This window comes from Erpetoichthys calabaricus, chromosome 9 (assembly GCF_900747795.2).
Source record: "Erpetoichthys calabaricus chromosome 9, fErpCal1.3, whole genome shotgun sequence".
In the NCBI taxonomy this organism is placed as follows: Eukaryota; Metazoa; Chordata; class Cladistia; order Polypteriformes; family Polypteridae; genus Erpetoichthys; species Erpetoichthys calabaricus.
This window is the reverse complement of record NC_041402.2, coordinates 89,533,771-89,560,469: the sequence shown is the minus strand read 5'-3', so window position 1 is coordinate 89,560,469 and position 26,699 is coordinate 89,533,771. Positions and strand designations below refer to the sequence as shown.

The 26,699-nt window shown below is 38.0% G+C and overlaps 1 protein-coding gene across 1 annotated transcript in view; it reads right to left on the bottom strand.

Annotated features, from left to right (window-relative positions):
• Window positions 1-26,699, bottom strand: part of wwp2 (WW domain containing E3 ubiquitin protein ligase 2) — a 174,071-nt gene that overhangs the window by 55,455 nt on the left and 91,917 nt on the right. The window contains exon 7 of the mRNA XM_028809863.2: window positions 14,795-14,884. Within this exon, the coding sequence (XP_028665696.1) occupies window positions 14,795-14,884 (90 nt within the window). The remainder of the gene's footprint in view (window positions 1-14,794; window positions 14,885-26,699) is intronic.

Here is a 26,699-nt window from a genome sequence, read left to right as displayed (position 1 = left end):
TGCTATTGCTTTTTTTAATACATTTTTTTATCCATCCATCCATTATCCAACCTGCTATATCCTAACTACAGGGTCACGGGGGTCTGCTGGAGCCAATCCCAGCCAACACAGGGCGCAAGGCAGGAAACAAACCCCGGGCAGGGCGCCAGCCCACCACAGGACACACACACACACACACACACACACACACACAAACACACCAAGCACACACTAGGGACAATTTTGAATCGCCAATCCACCTAACCTGCGTTGTCTTTGGACCGCGGAAGGAAACCAGAGCGCCCGGAGGAAACCCACGCAGACACGGGGAGAACATGCAAACTCCACGCAGGGAGGACCCGGGAAGCGAACCCAGGTCTCCTTACTGCAAGGCAGCAGCGCTACCCACTGCGCCACCATGCTGCCGTACATTTTTTTTATAATTGTTCTATTTACTTCAAGGTTTCATTGAAATGCATTCATTACATATCAATAATACATACTATTGTACATCTTATTCAGATAAAATAATTCTTCCCCTACCCACTTAACGAGCAAGGAAAGATTTATTATGAAGTATTCACTCAGGAATTCTGAAAGATCAAACAAGTTGGAAATGCTTCAGAATGTTCAATTTAGGAAACACATTTATTAATTAGATTCTAAAAACAAATTTTGGACTTTTTAGAGAGTTATGAAGAGCTGAAGATTATTCCAGCATCACTGGGTATAATGCAGAAAACAAGCATGTGGAGGATGCCAACTTGACACAGACCACACTCATTGTATTGATTGTTAATGCTGCCACAATTTGGAATGAACTGATCTAACTTGAGTGTCTTATAAAAAGACAGCAGCTCAACGTTAAATAGAGGTCATTAGAGGTATAAGTGAGTAGCACTAAATACTATGTCAACAAATAATAATAGGCTTTAGACAATAATGCACAAAGAGATAAGCATTAAAAACAAATTTTGGTAAACTGGTCCAATATTAGTTGATATAAGAACAGTTTATTAGCAGCTTCTACTCTTTTCAAAAAAAACAAACAAATCACTTATTAAGAATCTCAATTGTTAATTACAACTCGGACAGATTCTTCAGTCTTCCTTAAACATTGTACCTAAAAGAAATATTTATGTCTCTAGTTAAATAAAATAAACATGGCTAGTCTATTGCTCAATCAATCCATCAACACAAAACTTTAAGTTAATATTTAAATACAGAACTGTACAAATATTTTAAAAATCAACATGGTACAGTATTTCATAAGTAAATAATAATTGAGAAATTACTTATCAGTTAATTTAAGAATAAAATATCCTTCAATGTTAAAATGAACAAATGTGCTGGTAAAAATTATTTTAACTGATGCTTTAAAAACAAGAAATATCAGTTTTGTGTTTTTTATCAATATGTTTGAACATATGTCATAATAAAAAGAAAAATTAAAATTTAGTTAACCAAATAAAAGATTAGGAGAAAATGAATTTAGATTACTAGTCTTCCAACACCACAATTAAATAATGGATTACTTTCTAGCATTACTGAATTTTATTATGTGTGATCTGTTCTCTGTTTTCATGGGATTTATTACTGACCTTTATAAGTCAAACCAAGGCCAAGTTGAAAGAATAATTTTCTTTAAAGCATTTTTTTTTTTCATTCGTCACTTGTATAATTTGTAGAAATTTCATGAGCAAATAGCAAAGTTATGCTTTTATGTTACAATTTACACTAAAAACACTCATTAACATTGAACATTAGGCGTTTATAAACACCATGTATTAAATGTGCCATTAATTTAAGTACACATATCTGAATATCTATTGCTGAAATGATAATTCCTATGTATGATTTTAGTATAGCTGGAATGCCCAAGCTATGTGCTTTCAATGGAAAGTGTCTCTAGATAAACTTTCATTCAGAAAATAAGCAGACGTGAGCCCTCGATTAAATGTACTCTTCATTTATCTGTGCAAAAAATTATCTAATTCAGCATTTTATGCAACAACCTGAGCAATTTCTCACTGGTGACCACTGCATGTGTAATTAATACAGACAGGAAGCTTAGAAGTCTACGGATTTATGCTAGTATTACTGTCAGTTTTTCAACCTACTTTTGACATCAAAGCAAGAATACTATTGGTGACCCATTCCGGCAATATCCAAAATGCTTATCTGTCTCAAAAGGTGCTGCCCGGCAGAACTGATAAACTACTAAATGGTAGTAGCATATAGCTGTCTTTTTCTGAGATTTTTTCTTATTTCTTTGCATCCTCTATCAAGTCAGTATTAGAGCAACATGCATGACTATAATGACTGTTAACTCCTTCTGCTCATTACATTCTTGTTATTTCTTCATGCTTACCATGCCCTTCTACCAGATGTCCACTTTTTCTAACTTGATTGCTCTCTCTGTTTCTCTATACTGTAGGTTTCTGACTTCTTGAGAACTGTAAAAGTGTAAATCTATTCCCAACAAAGTAGTCTTCGTACTTTTCATCTTGCTCTTGACTTCTTAATTCTTAGTGGAACTTCAATTGCCCCATCTAAGTTGACAATACCAGCACCAGCTGACTCTAAGTAGATTTATGTAGATTTTCTAAAAGTCCACAGGCCTCTGTACATGGGTGGTTTCTTTTTGCAATTTAACTGTAGATTTGCTTTTCCTCTCCTGATGCTCTTTTACTTCATTCATATTATTGGACTTACAGACTACTTTTTAAATTATTTTTCTCTCCAACTCTCACAGTTGATCATCAATTCAATCTAATTTCCACACACTCATTTCCTCTCTCGTTTATAATTCCTGTGCTCACTAAAATTTCTGTCCTGTTCTGTAGCCACAGATTAATTATCTGTTCCCTGAATCACATTCCTGTACCTCTCCTGCAGTCCAGTTCCCTCTCAGATTCCATGCATCTCTTCTTTAGGAAGGCTCAAACAATCCTCATTCTCAAGAAGCTACTTTGCACCTAACCTACCATTGACAATTACAGCCCTGTCTTATTTGTCCAACCCTGCTAAAGACTCTGGAATACAGATCACATAGAATTTTCCTCCTTTTTCTCAGACAACAGAGCATTCCACTAAGACCACTTTGAGTAACCAATTCTTTTATTTCTGTTCATGCTGCTGTTCTTTCTACTCTTTTCTTTCCTTCTCGATCTTTCTTCACCTCTTGATACTGTAAATCATTTCAGATTATATGTCTGAAAATTGGAATTGCACGTTCTTGTCTGGACTGGCTGAAGTCCTACTTTTCTGATAAGTTATTTTCTGTTTCTCTTTCTATTTAATTACATATTACTGTGCTACACTCATGCATATATACATACATAAATTGAAATATTAGGGCTGGGAAATGATTAAAAAAATTATTTAATCACATCATTGATTGTAATTAATCGCATCTCACATAAAAACATGTAATCATAAAATAAGTACTTAAATCATGAAGTAAATATACTGAATCACAAAAATAATGGAGAATCAACACAAATGAAGTAAAAAAAATTAATGGTACAGCTTAAACTTAAACAATGATCTTTAATCTGAACTTTTAACAATAAACTACTTGAGCAAGTACAATCTGAAACTGAATGCCTTCCTAAAAGTTAAGGTGAAAAGAAGGCAATAATAAAACAAGGTTGTTGTATTATAAGCACCGACAAAAATAAAAAAATAACTTAATTCTCAAATTGGCATAGTATATAAAACACAGACGTGTTAAAGTGAAAATAAACGATTGAAACGACTATAAATTTTGAATGCACTGCTAAAGACTGATTTAATTAAAAGTATAAGCGTCTTCTAAATGAACATACATTAAAATTGTGTTAAAACTGCTCAAGTATCATCCTCAATTGATCAACATCATCAACAACTTGATAATTATACTCTACACAAGAGTTTTTCAACTGGAAATAATGGTGTAGTGCCCTGGGGCCCTGACCTGAGAGAAACACACTCCACGTGTGGTAAAGACCTATCTGAGAAGGACAGGACTACCCAGAGAAGCTGATATAAATTCAGCTCTCTGATTGCTGCTTTGCAGACACAGCATTTAGAGTGCACTATAGCAGCCAGAAGACGTGTTGGGGGTCCAGCTGCCAGGGTGCGTGTTCGCCAGCATCTCTCACACAGCCAAGGGACAGTGGGCATACAAGTGCTCACTAAGTGCTGTGTCTGCAAACTGATTTTTTTTGTTGGTGTCTCCGGTAGTCAAGACCCTATGGAAAGTTTAGCATGTGTATGACATTTGATGTTTTTATAGTTGGTAGAATCGTGGTATGCCTTGGGATTTTTTGGGTTACAAAAAGTGTGCCACTACAAAAATAAAGGTTGTCCATAGCAGCTAACTTGATTAAATACTGATATCGAACCTAGTTTTGTAAAACTTGACTTATTTGATTTTAATAAAATCAATAGAATCCAAAAAAAAACTGACATTATGCATTACTTGCGTTCTTTACATAAATTTGTGAAGATTACGCAAACTGGAATAATGGGTAGGGATAATCATTACACTTCCATTTCACAGAATTTTATCATTATATTAGGGCAGTCAGCACTGCAAGCTACCTGACAGACTGGTGAGTTAAATACAGAGGTACTAGAGATTTATTTTGGTTTTAGTGCCACTCAAAGATAAGTTATTTTACACTTAGGTGGTATGACATTGATTTAATTTTCTTACGGAAATATAAATGAAAAATAAAAAGAGCGCAATTTTTATCTTTGTGACTTCTCCCTAGCATTGCATCAGGACTGCCCCCACCCCCTTTCCTCCAACTCACACTACTCTGCATCTACTGTATGCTGGTATGTATAAATCAAGAAAATTAACACCAGTATGAGGCAATAGCCTTGTTGCCTGCCCTGGATGCGACAGCATTTTTTAATGTGTTAAACTGTCCAAACTAATCACAAAAATGAACTTGTTACATGTTAACTTTCCCAAGCCTTTTATATATATATATATATATATATATATATATATATATTATATATTATACATATATATGGAAGAGAAGGTCTGTGATACGGTTTGCATATTTACAGCTGGAGATCCACAAAGGGAGAAAATGAATCACGTATCATAAAGTAGTTTTTATTCCCTTCCAGGCCTTTAAAACTGCCATCTTGCTCCAGTACAGGCAGTTCTGTTCTGGACTCCATCCTAAGCACATCGTGCTACTAAAAAAAAGCAACTTTGCAGCCGAGAAAATATTATACGGGTGGCTGCCCAAACTCTTTATGATGTCTCCGACTCATTCTCGTGACAGTGGGACATAATCCCTACGGAGTCCACTAGAGGACCGTTCTGCTCTCAGATTATGAGGCTGGCTTAGTTGTTCTTACTTGTGTTATTAATTCATCCAGGGAATGAAAGTCTCCCCAGACCGGATGGGCGAAATTAGTGGGAAGACCTTTAATTAGAATAAAGCAAGCCCTTACGTCAGCACCCATATTGAAAGCACCCAACTTTTCACTTCCTTTCATACTCCAGACAGACGCTTCGGACACAGGCCTGGGGGCCGTGATGAGCCAAAGCAATGATGGTGATGAACACCCCGTCATGTACCTGAGCCGGAAACTGCTTAATCGGGAGACCAGGTATGCGGCAGTTGAGATACTAGCTCTTGGGCCATGAATTTACTCTGGTGATAGACCATGCACCTCTCCAGTGGATGGCCCTTCACAAAGAATCAAATCCACGGGTCACTAGGTAGTTTCTTGACCTCCAACTGTATAAGTTTTTGTTTGTTCACCGTAAGGGTTCTCTCCATGCCAATGCTGATGCTCTCTCTTGAGTCCACGACCTCTCAGACAGGTCCGCCCGACCCGATGGGTCTGGGCTAAGGGGGGAGGGGGCGGGGGGGGAGCTTGTCACACACGTGCGCATGGGAAACAGCTGAAGGGACTAATCACTAGCAATATATATATATATATATATATATATATATATTATATATACACACAAACACATATATACACGAAATGTTTACATAGAGTTTAGAAGTTTACAGAACTTGAGAGGACCTGCCTGGAAGTATAAGTATAAACTGGCCAAATCCAGGTCTGAAAAACTTGTAGGGGCTAAACCAATAAGATTCAAAGCTATAATTGCTGCCAAAGGGGTGTTAACAAAGTACTGAATTAAATATATACAGAGAGATTTCATTTTTGATTTCTAATAAATTTGCAAACCTTTCTGAAAACGTTTTCACTTTGTCATTATGGCTTTTGCAGTGTAGAATGATAGGCAAAAATAGCCAATTTCTTCTTCTTCTTTTGGCTGCTCCCATTTCCATATCTTCCTGTCCTCTGCATCTTGCTCTGTTACACCCACCACCTGCATATCCTCTCTCACCACATCCATAAACCTTCCCTTCGGCCTTCCTCTTTTCCTTTTACATGGAAAGTGTATCCTTAGCATCCTTATCTCTAAATACCCAACATCTCTACTCTGTACATGTCCAACCTAAAGCAATCTCACCTCTCTGACTGTCTCCAAACCGTTCAACCTGAGCTGACCCTCTAATATACCCATTTCTAATCCTTTCCATCCTGGTCACACCCAATGCAAATCTTAACAACCTTAACTCTGTCACCTCCAGCTCTGTCTCCTGTTTTTGGTCAGTGCCGCCATCTCCAACCTATATAAAATATCTGGTCTCACTACAGTCCTGTAAACCTTCTTTTTCACTCTTGCTGATACCCATCTGTCACAAATCACTCCTGACACTCTTCTCTACCCACTCCAACTGGCCTGAACACTCTTTTTCACCTCTATTCTACACTACTTGTTACTCTGTACTATTGACCCCAAGTATTTAAATTCATCCACCTTCACCAGCTCTGCTCCCTGCATCCTCACCATTCCTCTTACCTCCCTCTAATACATACAAGTATTGTGTCTTGTTCCTACTGACCTTCATTCCTCTCCTCTCTAAGGCATATCTCCACCACTCTAGGGTCTCCTCAACCTGCTCCCTACTCTCTCACCACAGATTACAATGTCATCTGCAAATGTCATAATCCATGAAGACACCTGCCTAATCTCATCTGTCAACCGGTCCATCACCACTGCATTATGCAGACAACAAAAATGGTCAATTTGTAGATTTAATTTTAGATGGATAACACAATAAAGTGTGCAGAAACTGAAGGGGTCTGAATACTTTCTGAATTCACTGTATACGTTCCTTAAGCACCCTTATTTCTTCTCATGATGTTTCTAACAACTGATGGCTATTTTTTCAGTTTTCTTCTTTTACCTGCTAATATCAAGCCATAACTCCTACTGCCTCACTGGCATCCCATCAAGGTTGAACTAACATCCTAAAGTTAATCTCTCCAAGTCTGATATCTTGTTCTTGCCTTCTACCTCTCCATCCATGGATCTTTCAGGAAGCATCATCCTTGACAATGTCACCTTCCCAACATCAGAATGTCAACAAATATCTTTAGTGACCTATTCCTGTTGTTTCCTTGCTTTGCAATATTCACAGGATTCAGCTTTTGTTAACCACCTATGCAACTCAACATTCAAGTTTTTTTTCTGTCAGACTAGACTTCTGCAAATATAAACCTCTACACATCCAATGCAGCTGCTTAGATGGTATTTGCTCTTACTAATTTTATACACACTTGTTTTCTTTGATCTTCCACTGGAGAGATTCAAATCCCAAAATTTTAACCTGCATGTCTCTGTTTTCTTAATATTTACAGTCTCTGTTCTGTTCTTACTAGCCTTCACAAAGTCTTTTTCTGTTTCAGACTGATGTACCCTCTCACTTAAAAAGCTAATATTTGATGGTGCATTTCAGTTCTGAATCCTAAGCTGTGGAATATGATTCACATAACTATCATAAATACTCTAAATATATTCATGTTCAGGCATCCATTGAAAACACACCTATTTACAAAGTAACCTGATTGATTAGACTTTCTCCCTCTGCTAGACCTGGATCTCAGCAGTCATACTAACCTTATTCATTGTAACGCAGCTCTAATGTTTCTTTGAGTCCGATTTTTTCATGTATACATGGAAGTACCTATATAAAGTATTACACTTCGTGTACTGTATGTTAAATTTTGTTCAGTGTTGATTGTTAAGTTCCTTAGATAAAAGTGTCTTATAAGTAAAGAATAGTCATAACTTTAACACCATAGGAAAAGGATGTTCTTTTTCAAATAAGTCTGAAAATAATCAAAATTACTTTAGTTTAAACAGACAAAAAGTTTAGGCAGCCGGCATTGATTTTATTTTCCTCAAACATGCGGAGTCTCCAACCACTTAGACACCTCAGAAAATGTTATGATTAGTTCTGGATCCAGTGTACATCACCTCATTATGTTTAACACATTTCAGTTATACTTATGAACATTACAGTGAGTACAAAAAAGTTGTTGTTTTTTTAGCAATGAAATATGCTGTTTTACAAGCTCTACTAACTGCATTACGATTATGAACACCTGTTAGTGTATTACTTGCTGCATGACTAGGTTGCCTTGTATTTAAAATAACAGCTAAGTCACATTTATGTCAGGCCAATATGAATTTTTAGAACACTAGCTTAATTAATTTTACTTTGTAATTAAACTGTAGACTACTCACAGCTACACAGATTGCCATACAGTTTAAAACTTGATTTTTACTTCCTAACACCCTGTGACGCTAAAACTGGCACTTGCTCCCCACAACTCTAAACAGAACAGCTATGCCAGTTGGAAAATGGATAGATTGCTGGATGGATAACTGCAGTCCTATCCATTACATTTTGGGGTTGAATGTGAATTTGATCTTGTTATCCTTTCCAATTCTCTCATTCAAGTGCATGATACTACAAGTTAAATGCCTGCAAGTCACAGCTTATTGGTTAGATCATTGTGCTTTCAAGGCATGCAGAAATCACACATTTCTATTTCTAAACCAGTTCTGCAATGGGATAAAAATGGCCACAATAAAGGTGTTTTTTACCTTAGAAGAGCAACAGAATTTGCTTGCTTTATTAAATTAAACTATGTAGGAGTTTTAAAAATTATTGACATGATTCCAGCAATCCCATGCTGAAGTTCAGGCCCTAGCCAATTAATCTGTTTATGCAGTATTCATTAGGCTAATAGTTCAGCAAAAGGAAAGTTAACTATTAGTATTATGCAACACAGAAGAGAATTATGGAGCCAACTGTCTAGAAAGCATGGAGTTATTTGTACAATACACCCAAAAGTCTAATTTATCTTTCCCACATAACCAAGCAAGTCCTCACTGCTAAACCAAAAGTGCGGCTGGTGAAATGGGGGTAGGAGTCATATCAGATTCAACTCTACCTGTTAAAATTCAGTGCTCAAACATCTGATGGGAAAAAACACCTTTACATGTACTATGTGGTGCATACTAAATAATTAACTATACATAATTATATGGTGTGCAAAATATTTTTTTTCCATCATGCAGTTCAGACCTTCTGTATGAAATAGTCTAACAGGAGAAAAAGAATAAAATAAGCAATTGCCAGGAATATGGGAGGCACCCCATGTATTTTTAGTTTGACTCTGCCCCATGCAGTGAGACTGGAAAGAAGTTGGATGTGGTCTGACTCCACACCTTGGATCCCCACCACCTTTACTCAAAAAATATTTTACAACAAAATACACTAACAAAGTAAAGTATGCAACTAGCTCCTTAATGGGAAAAAAAGAGCAATATGAATAGAGAGCCGCATCTTAAATAGTTATATATATATATATACATATATGTCTTTATCTGTATATATCATATATATCCATCCATTATCCAACCCGCTATATCCTAACTACAGGGTCACGGGGGTCTGCTGGAGCTAATCCCAGCCAACACAGGGTGCAAGGCAGGAGACAAACCCCGAGCAGGGCTCCAGCCCACCGCAGGGTGTGCGTGCACACACACACACACACTCAGACACCCACACACCAAGCACACACTAGGGACTGTGCCACCGTGCTGCCCATATTATATATATATATATATATATATATATTGTGAAGGACAGCCGGGTCCCATGCCCGGCAGGGACGCCCCTACTGCATCCATTCCGGGGGAGCCAGCATGGGCAGCTCAGTACCTCCCCCGGGACGCTTGGTGGCAGCCTCCCTGGTGGACGATATATATATACAGTGGAACCTCTAGATACGAGTTTAATTCGTTCCAGCACTGAGCTTGTATAGCGAATTTCTCGTATCTAGAACAAACTTCCCCATTGAAAATAATGGAAATCCAGTTAATCCGTTCTGCACCCCAAATATATTAACATAAAAATCAATTTTCCTAACAAATAACACTGATAAATTATATATACTGTAGTCTACCTTTAATAAATAACACTGGTAAATAATATAACTGATTATTAAAAGAATCAAAACAGGTGTCCAAAGTGCAGTAGAGTATTCAATAAATCTTTAAATAAATAATCCTTAAAACAGTTGTGAAGTGGAGGTTTAAAATACACAAGAATAACAATCCTTTAACACGAGGTTAAAACGTCAAAAGGATGCCGTCTTTAAAAAACAGATGACAATCCCCGGTGCTTCTTCTCTGTTAGCGTCTCACCTGCGGGCTCTGCAACAGGCGAGACACTCTTAATGCAGCTGACCTTCTCTACACCGTCCTGCTTCAGCTGTTTGGCTCGCCTGTTCAGCTCACTGTTCAGCTACACGCGAGCCTGCAGTCACTCACTCACCCTGCCCGCCTGCGCTCGCGCACTCTCTCTCTCTCTTTTCTTTTACTTTTTCTCCCCCTTAACCGGCTCGCGCTTCTCTATATATGCGGGGAGGACATGGCAGCTGCAGCCCATCAGCCACAGGAACAATCATGGATGTGGGCAGTTTCCCACCTGTGCACTTAAGTGAGAAACGCAGACACCGCAGATCGCGGCTCGCAACTGCTACCACGCCCCCTCGCTAAGCCGCGAGCTATACCCACAGCCTGGCTCGTGGCTCGTTACGCGAACCAATGCTCGTATTTAGATCTGAATTTTTCACTCATACTTTCCTCGTATTTTGAATTTCTCGTATACAGAGGTGATCGTATCTCGAGGTTCCACTGTATATATTAAAGTGCTTTTGGGACTGTGTTGGGCCTGTGGGACACGGGGAAGGCGTGCCCCACGGCTGAAGATAAAATAAAGAAGCTTTTATTTAAGTACGTGCCTCTGCCTGAGTCTGTGCCGGGTCGGGCGCTATATAGCGCCTTTTACAAGTGGCGTAGTAGGCAGGATCCCGGTCCGTCCATTTGGACCAGAACCTGCAATTAATTTTGTGCAGAGACCCGGCATAGCAACCTTCAACAGCGCGAGGCACGTGCTCGACTTAGCTGCACGGAGAGCGCGCTCCCGTCGCAGCTACAAGCAAGCAGGCACGGCCCAGAGAGGACAGCACAGCGCAACGAAGCGCACACACGCAGCGGGAGCCGGGAATGGCAAGCCAGCACAGCGCCGGAGAGGGGCGAAGCGCGCACACGCGGCAGCGGCCGCAAGCCGGCACGTGCAGCACAGCGGGAGCGCTACTGAGAGCTTCTAAAGGCACCGCTCACAATGGGGAAGAAGAAAGCCGGGCGGTCACAGAAGACAGCCGCCAGACACTGCCATGCCCTCCAGCACACCGGGTTGCAGCCGGAGGTAGGTGACGGGCCGAAAGGGGAAGGGGCTGCGGGAAGGGTATCCCGCATTCGCGTCAGCCTGCCTCCTAGGTGACGAGCCGCAAAGCAGCCGGTGGCGGCCGGACGATATCTGTCCATGGAGGGATGGTGGAGTCCGCTCAGCAGTGACCGAGGCAGAGCCGTGTCTTCTCTTCGCCCTGATGGATCGGCTGGGGGAGGAGAGCCCGGACGAGCTTCCCAGCGTGGTGTCGCCGCTCAAGGAGCAGGAGCTCCTTTCGGAAACAGGTGAAGTGGGGGAGGGCGTGTGTCAGTTGCCCGCCGAGGAAAGGCTGCAGGCGGGGCCGACGGACCTTCTCCCCGAGCCTCTAGCTTACCCGAACGGGCCTGCGGAGATGCCGCAGGGCCTTGATGGCTCGCGGTCGGTGGAAGGGGACAAGGGGAGCCCGAGTCCACCGCCGACCGAAACTATTAACTTTTCCTGGGCTACAGGGGAGGTACAATCCGTTGTCCTCGCCCTGCAGTCTTTGTTTAAAATCTTTCAGGTCCTGCAGGAGTCAAAGGAGGGGCTGGAGAAGAAGCTCGGCGGCCCGTGCGGAGCACTGTTTGATTGGCTTCGGACAGGTGGGTCGTCACCCTCCAGCCTGCAGGACGCAGGTAGGTGACGCCTCGAACAGGAAGGAGGGCGGTGCGCAGCGGCAGCAGTGATGATTAGTACTGCTTGCCAGGTCGCTCCGTCCTCAACACAAGACGTTGCTGTGATGACAGACGGCGTGGCAGAAGAGCAGGCGGGGAGGCAGTTGGTGAATATCAGCTGCCAAACAACTCCGCCCCGACTGCCCGCGCCTGTCTTACGGCCGTCTAAAGGGGTGCAGACGGCACGGGGTCTCCCTTCTTCCCATAAGGGGACTCAGACCGCCAGTGCACCCCAAAGAAAGAGGAGGACCCGGACAAAGAGGTCGGGGACTCCTAACATGGTGCAGCGTGAGCCCGTTGGTTTAACGCAGCAGGAGGGCTACGCTGCAGAGGGGCGGAACCGTCGCAAGCCCTCCTCAGAGCGGGCTATGGGGCAGGAGTTTCCTGCCTGCTTCCACGCCCGCAAGGGTCGAACTGGAGGGGGTCGGACGTGCTATAACTGCGGCCGCAGTGGCCACGTCTGGAGGTGTTGTCCAGGGAGGACGTCCGAGTGGCAAGGACGTCGGGGCAGCATCCCCAGACCTGTTGATTATATTTTCACAGGCCGCAGGAACGAAGCCAAGAATGCCGACTCCCTATCCTGGAGAGGACCGGCCCTCACGGGGCAGGCCGATGAGCCCCGGAAGCCTCATCTGAGGGAGGGGCCATGTGAAGGACAGCCGGGTCCCATGCCCGGCAGGGATGCCCCTACTGCATCCATTCTGGGGGAGCCCGCATGGGCAGCTCAGTACCTCCCCCGGGACGCTTGGTGGCAGCCTCCCTGGTGGACGATGATTCCCCAACCTGGCGCAAGGCTCCATGGGACATGGAGTCCTCCAGAGCCTGGTTGGGGGCTTGGATGGCCGCCAGGGGGAGCTGCGTGGACTTACCAGCCCGGCTGGTCAATTCCTCAGCCCCACCCAGAAGTGCAATTAGGCCCAGGTGACCAAGCACCTGGACTACATCCGGGTGGGGTATAAAAAGGCCAGCCACCACCACTCGAGAGAGCCAGAGTTGGGAGGAAGGAGAACGAAGCCTGAGGAGGAGTGGTGGTGGTGCTGAGGTGGAGAGAAGAAGTGTGGTTTGTTGTGCTATATATTAAAGTGCTTTTGGGACTGTGTTGGGCCTGTGGGACACGGGGAAGGCGTGCCCCACGGCTGAAGATAAAATAAAGAAGCTTTTATTTAAGTACGTGCCTCTGCCTGAGTCTGTGCCGGGTCGGGCGCTATATAGCGCCTTTTACAATATATACACTGTATATATATTAAATATCAAGTAAAGTAAGAAAATTAAGCTTATTTTATAATTATATTAATGAATTCGTGCCATGCATTGTAATAGTTTTGAATAGATCTCCTTAGGAAGAATTAAAATTTTTCCCCCAGTTCTGAGAATATAGTACATGGCTTTTCCAACAAGTTATATAAGGGGAACTGAGATTCTTCCATCCATCCATTTTCTAAACCTACTTATCCAAAGCAGGGTCATGGGGAAACTGGAACCTATGCCAGCAAACACTGAGTGCAAGGTCAATAGCAGGGTTATGAATTCTTACAGCTGAACAAAATATGTCTACATGCTAATAGTGTCATACTGCAGAGGATATTAAAAGCAGTGGTAGTACTACAAATTCCACTGGTAGAATGTTTAAATTTAGTTCTATCTGAGAGAGTTTTAAGATAGGCATATGACTTAGCATTGCAGTGTGTTTCAAGTTGTACTTTGCCTTGGGTATACTTTAGACAAAATTTCCCATCCAAAGATGCAATGCTTGTACTCTGTTCTTTCTGTATTACCAAGTTCTTCATCTTGCCATGAGAATGAACCCTAAAACTCTCACGTAAATTCTTCTTTCCCTTTGCCAGATGATTTTCCCGTATTTGCCTGACAACAACAATCATATGTGTTGCTTCCTTTGCAGACATCAAACCACAGTGCATTTCACTAACTTTCACCTGATCCCTTATTCTTTCATTAACAAATCTCTCAGCCACCAACATTAACTGATCCAAAAAGACAGATCAAGTGATATGGCCTACACTCCAATGGAACACACTGAAAAAAGCACATTTCTTTTATAGTCTGCTGAAATCCTGCTTTCACATGCAATCATGTTGCACAGGTCTGTCAAACATTGACCTCCTAGGAAATCTTGCAGAAATTTTCAAAATCCCTTAGGAGTTCTGTAAAGGCCAAAAATCCATAAACATTATGCTTAAATGCTCAATAATAAGAATTTAAGAATACATCTTGTTGAAATATAAGAGCAAATTTTAATGTGATATTATTGGGGACACTCAGGTGAATTAGAGTTGACAGATTATTTGGGTTTTAAGAGTCTTTTCTTAACTATAAGTATATTGAGAGTTAATGATTTTACAAAATAACACACCTCACCTCATATCCAGTAATTATCCATCATTATGAAAATTGTAGGCTATATTTAAACAATTAATCATTTAAATCAAATCATAGGAATTTAAAACTTGAATTTACCCAGGAGGTAGAGGTCTTTCCCAGGTGGTGGTCCTTGTGTTATGATCAACATAGTATACTCGTCCATTGGGATGGACTCTCTGTTCCCATCTATAATAAAAGAACAACAAAAATCACTTTGTTAAGATAATTGCAAAGAAGAAGAAAATGAACATATTAAATGTGCAAACTTTATAAAGAAGATGTCCAGGCATGGGACTCCAAAAACAACGATCCACAGATTTCTAAACAATTTTGCAAAACACAAAAATCAAGTTAAACAGCTTATGTACTTTGCCAAAGCAGCCTAAATAAAGCATGTTTTGAAGTTCTAATTTGGTATCACATAATACTGGCATTTATTGTAACAATATGGTAAAAAATATTTCCAGAGGTTTAAATCTGCAACCAATTAGGAGCAATATGCTCTAAAAATTATCGCATTACCTTTTTTCCAGACAGCTTGCTGTTAAAAAAAACAAATGGGTAGGAAATTATATTCAATATAAGTCCTCCAAGGTTCTGGCATCATACTCCTATAAAATGAATTGCTAAACTCAAAGAAGCAAACTAAACAATTGCTAAATACTAAGCTAAAGTGAAAATTCTAATTTAAAAACTGTATTTGCAGAAGGTTTGACTAAACTTCTATCATTCAAGTTGTATCCCATATATGTTTTCCTAACAAAATGTTATTTGCAAAACAAATATAAATCCAAAATATTAATAACTTAAAATACAACTTGTTAAGTGTTTGTGTATGATGTTTTAGATTTAGGAAAATGTAAGGTAATTGAAAAATTGTAAACAGCAAAGAAAAAAGGAAAAACGTTTTGGATGCAATCCCAACTTTAGTTATTGTAAAAAAGCACCAACATTTTTCCAAAGATGCATTCACACACTGATTAAGATCATCATGATTGTTTTAAAATTGAGGGATAAGGTATATTTGATATTACTACATAATGCTAATAGTTACTCTGTAATACTTTCTCACTATTAAGCACACTTGATTATTAGATTCTACACTCTTAACACCTATTATTTCCAATTTCTGATCTCGCGACAGTACAAAATGGTTAAAATTAGGTAATTCTAAGACAGAATAGAAAGAATACTATAAAAATAAACTTTCTAAAATAACAAAATATACTCAAACCCTAGTCTCCCAATTCAGTGTCATGAAGGGTTAAGGCCAATCATGGATGTACTGGTTGCAATGTGGGAGACAGTCCCCTTTTGCATACTGCACACATGCATGCACGCAAGGACTATTTGCAGTCAAGAATTAAATTATCACATAACCAGACTATCTGGAGAAAAAACAACAGATATGTAGAGGAAATGTGCAAGCTTTAGAAGTGATATGTCCAGGCACAGGACTCCGGAAGCAAAAGAGAGAAGCTTTGGTACTAATCACTGCAGCACTGTGCACCTTAAAATAAAATGGGCATTACTGCCACCTAATAGTGTCTACACTATACTTCATATCCTAGCTGGATTGCTTATGGTGCCATTTATGTATTTACAATGGGTTTGTGCAATTATCCAGCCAAGTTTGCTGTTGATTATAAATTGTCCAAGCATGGATGTGTTCATGAGTGTGCCCTGGAATTCCATGGAGCTAGAGATTGGACAGTTGGCAGCAGTTCTGCAGGTGCTATATATACTGGTCCATGGTGTTAAAGCAGGAGCTTGGTCTAATTACAAATCTCACATTTTACCACTTGACCTAAACCCCTCTCCTCACCTATGGTAATGAGTTATGGGCAATGATTGAAACAATGAGTTTAAATTTAAAAGTGGCAAAAATGAGATGTTTTGGCAGGGCTGCTGGGCTGACACTTTGTGACACGATAAAAAGCTGATTAATTCAGGAGAGGCTCCGAGCAGAGTCACTAGCCCTCAAGACAGAGAGGAGAGAGTTAAGGTCATTTGGGCATGTTTTAAGGATGTCCCCCAGGCAGCTCCTCTGCATATGCAGATCCAGGATTAACTGGAGGGAGTATATTCCTTAACAGGCTTGGGAACGCATGGGAATTCTCCAGGAACAGCTGGAACCTGTAGCTGGGAACAGAGAAGTCTGGGCTGACTTGGCTGGCCTGCTGAAACCATTACACTCACCAGGAAAAGCAGAGTGACAAAATAAGATAAGATGATCGTTTGTAAATAAATATATGTGATTATGCACTGCCCCATACAAAAATCACCATTCGATTAGGTTTGTTTTTTCATATCAGGATGTGACAAACAGTCTCTAGTCCTCACCCAGTCATAAACTTAAATAAATCTAACCTCAGGTGAAAATCAGCACATAACAAATTCTACATTGTTAATTCTTATTAAATAAAAATATCATATGCTGTGTTCTGCTTAATGTTTCTCAACAATGTAAGCCTGATGTAACCACACACACACATGCACATATTGTATTAATAGCAATAACTAGCCGAAGTAATGGGTATTACCTGGACATATTTCTATAATGGGTTAAGGTAAAAAGCAATACTTTAAACCTTTTGTCAATGTTGGCTGAAATGCAAGTGTCCCATCTGTCATTTATACTGCCACTCAAAAAACTATCAATTTCTCTTTTTTCATTAGTATTCTTTTTGTGTAGTATGATCAGACTCCATAATTGCTATTAACTCCTTACTAGCTTAGACCTGTGAACGCAACTTCTTTGTATTTTCTGGATTAGTGTGGTTTCACAAATAGATGTTTAATCTCACATAAATAAACTGGATGTCTTGTTCAATAATTACAGAGGACGGCACCATTGGTGGTATTCCATAATGTTAAAAAGATGATTCAAGGTTGATTTATTCAACGTTCATATAAAATTACTACAGATCTCATCAAAATCTAATAAGATCTTCATCATAAAGTGGACTTGAATAAATATCTACCGTTAAGAAAAAATGTGTCTTTCTTTTTCTATCATATTCTGAACAGTCACTTGGCATGCCCTTAAAAATCACATTTCATTCTGTTTCATCGTGGCTTATCTATATCACACTTCGCACCGCTATGCTAGTCTTGCTGATGCCAGACGTATAATATACATCTGGAGAAACCATGAGTGAATTTTACTTAAAAATAGGTGGAAAAAACTGGATGACTCACTGAGGATCTCATAAACCAATCCAATGGCTCAGAAAGGTGGCACTCAAAGTAGGGGCGGTGAGGTTGAACTGAAAAGATCTAAGATGCTCTTGTTAACCTGGTCCAACAGAGAGCAAGCTCCTGTTTACAATGAACCATCTATAGTCGAAATGTCTCCTAAAAAAACTCAATTAGACATGTATATGTGCGTCAAGTGTGCAGAGAGCACATTGCACGTTTTAAAAATAAATGTAACCTGTTTTAAAAATAACCTGATGGAAGGGGAAAATCCATTTTTGTAGCATCATATTATGCACTGGTATTTGGAGATATTAATGGATGAGTGATAAATGTGAATGACATGTTGCCGCAGGTGTTGTGTGTTTTCTCTGCTGTTCAGCTTTATGATGAGTGTAGGAGTCAATGTGAGTTTGAAAGAACTGGTACTATGCTTGTGAAAATATGAACTGCAAAATATGCATTTGCTCTAATAAAAAATGTAGCGTCATCAGTTCATTTCAGAGTTATTGTCATGTGCACAAAATGCAATGAAATTCCTACCTGCATATTTGACCAGCATGGAGCAGGCCACTACTGTCCTTGTTTCGTAGCCCAAATCTGGGTTCTTTGGTTATGTATGACATCACATTACAAAATAACATAATGGTGAAACAGCTGAGCTTCCTTTTGCATACAGTTTTGCTAAACTTTGTATACACACTTGATTTTGGAACTGTGAAAATGATTAAAAAGGGTGTTTGAGCTTTAAAAGTATTTTAATAGGTGAAAGAAAGGAATATTGCTCCTTAAGTGTTTAGAAACACTTTACACCCCTTTTGCACCTGTACATTTCTCAGATGAAAATAAGCAGGGAAATACTGTCTTTTGGAAATTCAACATTACTAAACACCATCCATGATGACACAAAAAGATGTAATCTTAGACAAAAATTCTAATCTGGCAAGACAGTAAAAGCTGTATCAGCTGCCTTAGTTAAGATCTCAGTTTTGCCAGAACAGAACTTGATAACAGTGTCCTCCCATCAGCCCCAGTGCTCTCCTGCTGACTTAGGTCTCAGGGTTTTAGACAGTCCACCTCCATTACAACCCTTTTCTCTGATACGTCATATTATTAATGTTATTTATTTAGCAGACACCTTTATACAAAGTGACTTACAAAGCCAGTTAAATAAAAGATTAAAGGTGCAAGCATCAGAGAACAAGATAAAAAACAAGCACAAAGGAATTAGAACAAGTACCTAATTATACGTGAAGTTAAAATACTACAAAAATCAGTATCCTTAACTCTTTTTCAGTGCAACAGCAACTACCCTGCAGGGAAAAAACTAAGCTTATCCAAAACATTTCATAAAAGATTATGTTTCCAAAAGACACCCAAACACAAGTAAACTGATTGCCATTCAAATAGATAAAGGGGGATTATTTCAAAGCTTTGGAGCAAGAATGGAGAAGCATGCAACTTTCATGAAAATCATTCAGCTGTTTTTGCATGACTAGCAAAGAAACATATTATAATTTCATATATATGTGTGTATATTTTAAATAACTGTCTACTTTATGCAGTATGCATCATCTGAGAGGACGTAGTGGCACTTAATACTTATTACTCAAGTAAATTTAATCTTGAGAGGTGGCTAACAAAAATTCAAAGACAACAACCCCAAAGAGTGTGTGCTTGTGTGTGTAAGCATGTGCGGGGAGGTTAGTTCAGCAGAGTGCTGTTGCCTCCCAGTTCCTAGGATTTCTGTTTGAATCCATGCCTGTGTTTATAAGAAATGTTCCTCAGAGGTCTCTTCTTTTCCTGGAGTTAACCCAAGGATACAAGTTTTAGGTTAATTTCTGTCACTCGGATGGTGGCATTAAATTCTGCAATGGACTGAAAATCATTTTAGGCATAGTTCCAGACATGTGCCCCTGCATAAGCTCCATTAGATTATATCAGTCTGAAAATAAACACCTGACTTTTTACTCTAAATTGAGAAACTTGCATTTTCCTGCAAAGGCCAGATGGGGGAGGGATATGAGAGAAAGAGGGCCAGATACGTATAACTAGTAGATGAGGGCCAGAAGCAGGGGGGGGTATGCACAATATCTGCCAATAGAGACTGGCTATAGAGGCTTTGGAGGTCAATCACACTACAGTCCTTGGTATCGCAGAACAATGTATGCCTAGTGCAATGACACAAAACCATCTTATAATTTATCCAAAACAACCACAGACTACAATGATCTGTCATAAATTTACAAGTATAGCACTTTTTAGGGTTTACAAAATATTATCAGATATGATATTGGTAAATTTAAAACATTAACTTGGAAATGTACCACCTATATAATGACAAACATACTTTTTTTCTCTTTTGAATTGCAATAGAAAGATCATGATAAACAGCATAGATATCTGTACATGTAAAACTGGGACAAAAAGTCGAACATTTTATTTTGTATTTACAGTATTTATAATACATTTTCATGTAGGTATGGTATTTATAATCATCTGGCATGATTGCAGTAATATCAGTCTTTATGTAAAAATGTTTAAAATGAATCAGAAGAGCATATAATTCAAGAATCAGAAGAGTATATAATTGAATGAATAAAATTGGAAAGCTGAGTTTTTAAAGTTTTAATTAAATCTGGTGCCTATTAAACATAAATTAAATTATCTTTGGAAACAAAGATAACTAACCAAAATGATTTAACTTTATTAATGATATTGATTAATATTAATAAACTGATTTATTGTTAAATATAACTTTACCATTCTTGTAACAAACACAAATTTGGTTATAACAGTATAATATTATATTACCCAAGAAAAAAGAGACTAGAAAGGAAAAAGTGATGCCTTGACTGAAAAAGAATCTTTCAAAGAGTGTTACAACATTGAGGTTTAACAAACTGCACCTCAGGAAGTCTTCATCCCTGAAAACAGACCTACTCACAAGACTCTGGACAAAGAACTTCACTCAGAACCCAACCTCTGACTCCTACATTAGAAGGGGTCTTCACCTTTTAAGGCCTGCCTTTCTGAAGCTAAATAAATAGTTTATTTCTTTGCAAATAAGCGAAGTACATTTTTTTCAATGAAATCAAGTTAAACATTTGTAAATGGGCCTCTGTTCAAAAAAGATGAATAGAGTATGTATTCTGCAAAAAAGAAAAACTGTTTTATATTTTATAGGATAGTAATAACAACTGCTAGTTTAGATGGTTACTAGTGCAAAATTTGTTATATAATAAACCACTACCATTTAAGATTGTTACATACTATAACTAATAGTAATAAAAAATCATTTTTTAATAAACTTATACTCTTGCGGTTTCTATAATAAAAAAAATTAGCATGACATAATATTAATGCATCCTTTCATGGTTTTTCATCATTGAACTTTAAATATTTAACAGTGTTTTAATTAGTGTATTTACATTTTACATTGTTAAAAATGCTCAAATCTTTACCCTCAAGTGTACTGCCCTGTAGGGATTACCTACAGCCATGAAATTATAAACATTCAGCTACAACTCCAACAAGCTACTGTACATTATTTTTAGCACAGTGCAAAATGTAGCCAATTATTGAAAGATTCTATATCAGCCCTTTCCTTCCTGATGTGATGTTAAGGTAAAAGTCCATAGCAAACATTTGTCTGAATCCACATTTGATACCTGCTATCACTCGAGCACAAACTAGAAAGTCATTCTGAAGTGCACTGTGTTACTTCTATAAATTCAACATAATTTCAAATGCTAAATGATACTCTGCTTTTACACAAACCAAAACAAGACAACTTTCAACAGATAACATTCATCCTTGCATCATCTCTAAAAGTGCAGACTATATATTGGCTACATATCCTATTCTATAGATGAAAATATTTTGTTTCAAGAAAAAACAGCATGTTGCTGTTTACACATTTTTGACAATTTGTTAAGACTATGCACGTTGGAAACAGAAGAGACAGAAGAGACAATTCTTCCCTCTCCATTAAAATGCAAACTTCAAAACGAAAGTAAGCACTGTTGTGTCTTTCAGAAACATGAAAACTTAAACTGCCCAACATCTGTTCTGTTCAGGGTTAACTCTTTCTAACAAAGGGCCTTTTCCACCAAATACTGTTAATTCAAGACACATCACAGACTTATCTTGCCTTCAGGGATTAACATTACCAAGTTTTTGTCACCATATAAACCTGCTTTAAAACAATGAAGCTTTTCAAGTTCTTGTAAGGAGCAGGAGGCCCCTTAGGGTAAAAGCAGTCATTTTTCTTTTGCTGGAGTTTTCTTTTAATATTTTTAGCCAGGCAATCTGCTACTCTATAAATTCCTTTTTTTTTTTTAACCAGGCTCTGTTAAATAATTATGTGCAAAATATTACATTTAAAAAGAGGCTTGTCTTCCAGTGGGATTTAAACAGTATTAGCATAATTGTCTTTTTTATAAATTATGAGAAAAAGAAATGTGCATCATTTGTTGTACTTTAGTTAAGGGAATATGATTAATGTTTTGTTTAAATTTTAGTGAGCTTATAAATCACATTACAATAAGTACAACACAGCTCAGTTAAAATACAATCAATACTACATTCTAAACATATATGCTGTAAATTTAACTGCAGTAAGTCAAATTTAATACTTCTCCCCTGCCAATTCAAAGAGCTAGGCAAAAAGTGTGGCCAATATGGGGTAGTTACTCAAGTAATGCATATAGAGACATAAAAGAATTTAAGAAGTGCTCAGCTTGTATATTCTAGAACAGCATTCAGGCATTCTTGCCAAATCATGAAAAAGCTTTGGATCATTTCCTAAAAGAAAAAAGTATTTTGTTTTCTAGTTTTAGATAACATTAGATCACTTTCTCCCTTGAGTTTCAAAGCGTGGGTAACGATTCTTTCTGTTACAGTAAGATAACTTTCCAGCAATGCATTGTAGATATTTCATAGTTGCAATATTTTAGAGAATGCAAATTATTACCAACAAAGAAGAAATTAATTTATAAGCAAGTATGATTCACAGGCAAGAAAAATGGAACACTGTCTCAAGGTAATCAATTTAGGAGCAACTATAATGCACCAGTGAAAAAAAGGAATACTGTTTCCAGTTTCCAGTTTCCAGTATAGGTGGAGAAACTTCCAATGGGTCCATCAACTTGTCTTCCTTGATAAAACATGAAGTTATCAAGGCACTTTAAACAGGAACTGCTGCTGACCTATACAAAAAAGGGCTTATTACACAGTTAAAATCTCCTGACATCATAAATCTCATAAAAACTCATATTGGAAATTAGTGTAAAAAATGTTTCATGGTATATTCATTATTCACATGCATATATATTAAACATGTATTATCTCTGTACCTATGAGGTGGGATTTTTTTTCTGAATCAAAATTCGAATCCCACTGGTCTTCTTACCATAGTCAGAATTAAGACTTAGACAATCTAACCCCAATAAAACTAAGATGTGAAAATACTTTTAAATTCATGACTGGGAACTTTTAACGCTTGAGATTAGAAAAGTTAATGAATGGTCGGTATATAACAGATTTTATGTTTTATAAATTTAATGAATAATGATAATGTTCTTTTTTATATAAAATGTTTTTAGAGCACTAAACACATTCAGGATGTGAATTAATAACCTGAATCATCACACAGATATTAATTTCAATTTTCAAATGAATTTAACAAACATTGAATATAATACAGGCTGTACAAGACCTTGCTGAAATGCTAAACATAGTACATACAGTTAAATAACAGCAGTTAAAAATTAAGATTTTAATAGTGATTTTTCTGAGGACATATGAATTACAAAATCATATTATAAAAAACACACATTTTTTCCAACATAATAAATTGCCACAGGCTAAAAAATTGAACAGGAAAAGAATTTGTTGTTTCATTTAAAGGTATATATTTAACAGAAGAAATTCAAACATACGACAAAAATTTAATTAGAGTCATCTTTGGAAATGATAAGCAGGTGATACACCACAGCAGGACGTATGTTTTCATATATTTAAAACTGGGCCCGGTATCCAAGAATTAAATTAGGTAGTATTGCCTAAGTGAATAAGATCATAAACTTTAAACTTTCCCAAAAAAAAATGTAAGTTACTTTAAACAAGAAGTCAAGTAGTCAAATAAATAAGTGTAAATATAAGCATTTGAACAGTAAAGATTCTCAGTGGGAGTGTACTTGTTTGCAACCTGCTACAAACCTAAATTACATTTTGGAATTTACTCCTGCTTTGCAGACACTGCTGCCACATTTGCTCCTCTGGCAAGCATGTATGAGAAAACGTTAAAATCAACCATTGAAAACTTCAAAAACTAATTGAAAATAAAAAATAATATTTTTGAAAGATTTTAATAAATGTATAGTTCTATAGCTGTACTTCACTGCATTACCGCTGGACATTTCTAAGAATCTGTCTGCAATGAGAAGTCAAGCAAAATTACACCTTTTATTGGCTAACTGAACAGATTACACTATGTAAGCTTTCGGGGCAGCTAAGGTCCCTTCTTCAGGGAAGATATCAAAGGAGGGGGCTTAGCTGCCTTAAAACTTGGCATATTCTATTCAGTTAGCCAATTAAAGGTGTAATTTTGCTTGACTTCTCATTAATGACTAACACAATACAATACCCTAATACTAAAGGAATCTGTCTAAAAAATAAAATTTACCATATAACTAGTTTAACAACAGGAGCTTTAACTAATTGAGTAAGGGGTAAAGAACACTTTTTATATTTTTTTTGTATTTTAAAATCATTCCGTACAAAGTTAGACAGTAGCAGTTTTAAATTATTTGAAATCATTTAAAATGGTGCTCTTTTCATTTGTGTTTGGGTGGGGTTGTGTGAACAGTTTTAAGTAACTTTTACTTCAGTTACTTGTTCATGCATTTATAGCTAGTAGCACAAAATAAGTCTTAAGAGTAGTTTCATTTTTTGAACAGAAAAACAGCATATTATTTTAGCCAAAATAAACAACGAAAGTAAAGTAAAGCTGAGGCAGAATAGGTCATCCAGAAAAAGTAAGGCCTTTCACTACCTGGCAAAGTAAACAAAGTTCTCTCAAACCTTGACATAAAGTATACCTTTATACACATTTCTTTTGAAACTAGGCACAATGCAGCATTCACAGTTAGTAAAAACCATTAAAACTTTTTCCAAACCTCCAAGTACACTACTCTTTTCTCCCAAATAGCATTTCGACAAGGTTTTTAAATGCACGACATGCATTTATTTTTAAAATGTTAACTTTCTAATTTTTTGGGGGACATAATACTAAGAATGAGGTGTTAAAAAAAAAAGCTAAAGGACAAATTTGCAACAAAAAAAACTGTTATGTTCGATAATATCAGTTTTCTCCATTCAACTAATCGAGTATACTGATATTATTAAAATAGTAAAAACATAACATAATATTCTATTGTGAAGCCATCTAAAACTAATTCAAGGCTGTGAGAACACAAAGCCTATTCCAGTAATATCGAGCAAAAGGTAGAAACCATCTCAGATGGGATGCCAGTCCATAACTGGGCCCATACTAGGAAGTACAAAATAGGGTACATTTAAGCAGAACACCACAGATCCCTCATATCCGTGGACTCCACATTCGCGGATGAAACTAACCATCTGGCCAAACATTTGCCAGGTCTTACATTTAGATACAGAGCTTGGGCTTCCTCAAAAACAGTCGGGGGAACAGTATGAAATGCAGGATGCCTCTGACCAAGTAGTAAGGTCAATCCAGGCAGCAGAGGTTACAAAGAGACAAAGCAGCTGGGAGCGTGTGGTGCCACTAAAGACCTGAGCAGCATGTCAGAACACAGTGCTGCACTGAAAATGCCAAACACTACACTTTGGGGCCACTTACTAGCAATCACAGTAAACAGGGTAATGCCATTCCTCTGTCTCCAGCACCATCTGGGTCATTACAGTATTACTGAGTATCCTCTAAAGTGTCAATGTCTGCAATCGGAGTGTTAACACAGTGTGTGTGAGAGAGAGAAAGAATACATTTCTATTTATTCTAGTAATAATTACATTTTCTATATGGATTTGCATTTTAAATTTTATGTGTTTAATTGTAGGCATTTCTCTTTCAGATGATTAAACAAAAGCAATCTATAAGTGTTGAAAGAAAGAAAATGTTAGGTTGCTGTTAACGTATGCTATGTGCTACTGTTGCATTGATACTGAAGATGTACAGACTTTTTTTCTTGTCATTATTCCCTTAACAATACAGAACTGTTTAGCATCTATTTACAAATAGTATTTACATTGTATTGGTTATTAGAAGTAGTCCAGATATGCCTTAAAAATATACAGAAGAATGTGTACTGTATAGGTTATATACATATACTACACTGTTTTATTTTATTTTATAGAAGGGACTTGAGCGCTCATTGATTCTGGATGCATCTATCATGATTAGACAACTTAAGGGGTATACATGTGAAAAAAAAGACATTAAAAAGAGACATACTACTGAGAAAAAAATAACAACATCAGTAAGATGGCAAGATTTAAGTTTCAGCAACTGAAGGGACATTGTGCAAATTCGGATATTGTGTAGCGTTTACCTTGTTGTGGCTAGAAAGCAAAGACACCAAATGCATATGTTTCATCATTTCATACATCTCTGCAACCAACGTTATGATATGCTTGATAAATAGACTACATGCAATAGTATATCCCTGGACCTGTTCTGTCTTAAGCAAGATCCAGAATGAATTTGTGGACAGAAAATCAATACATTAAAGCAGAAAATGTAATATTATAGATATCAGCT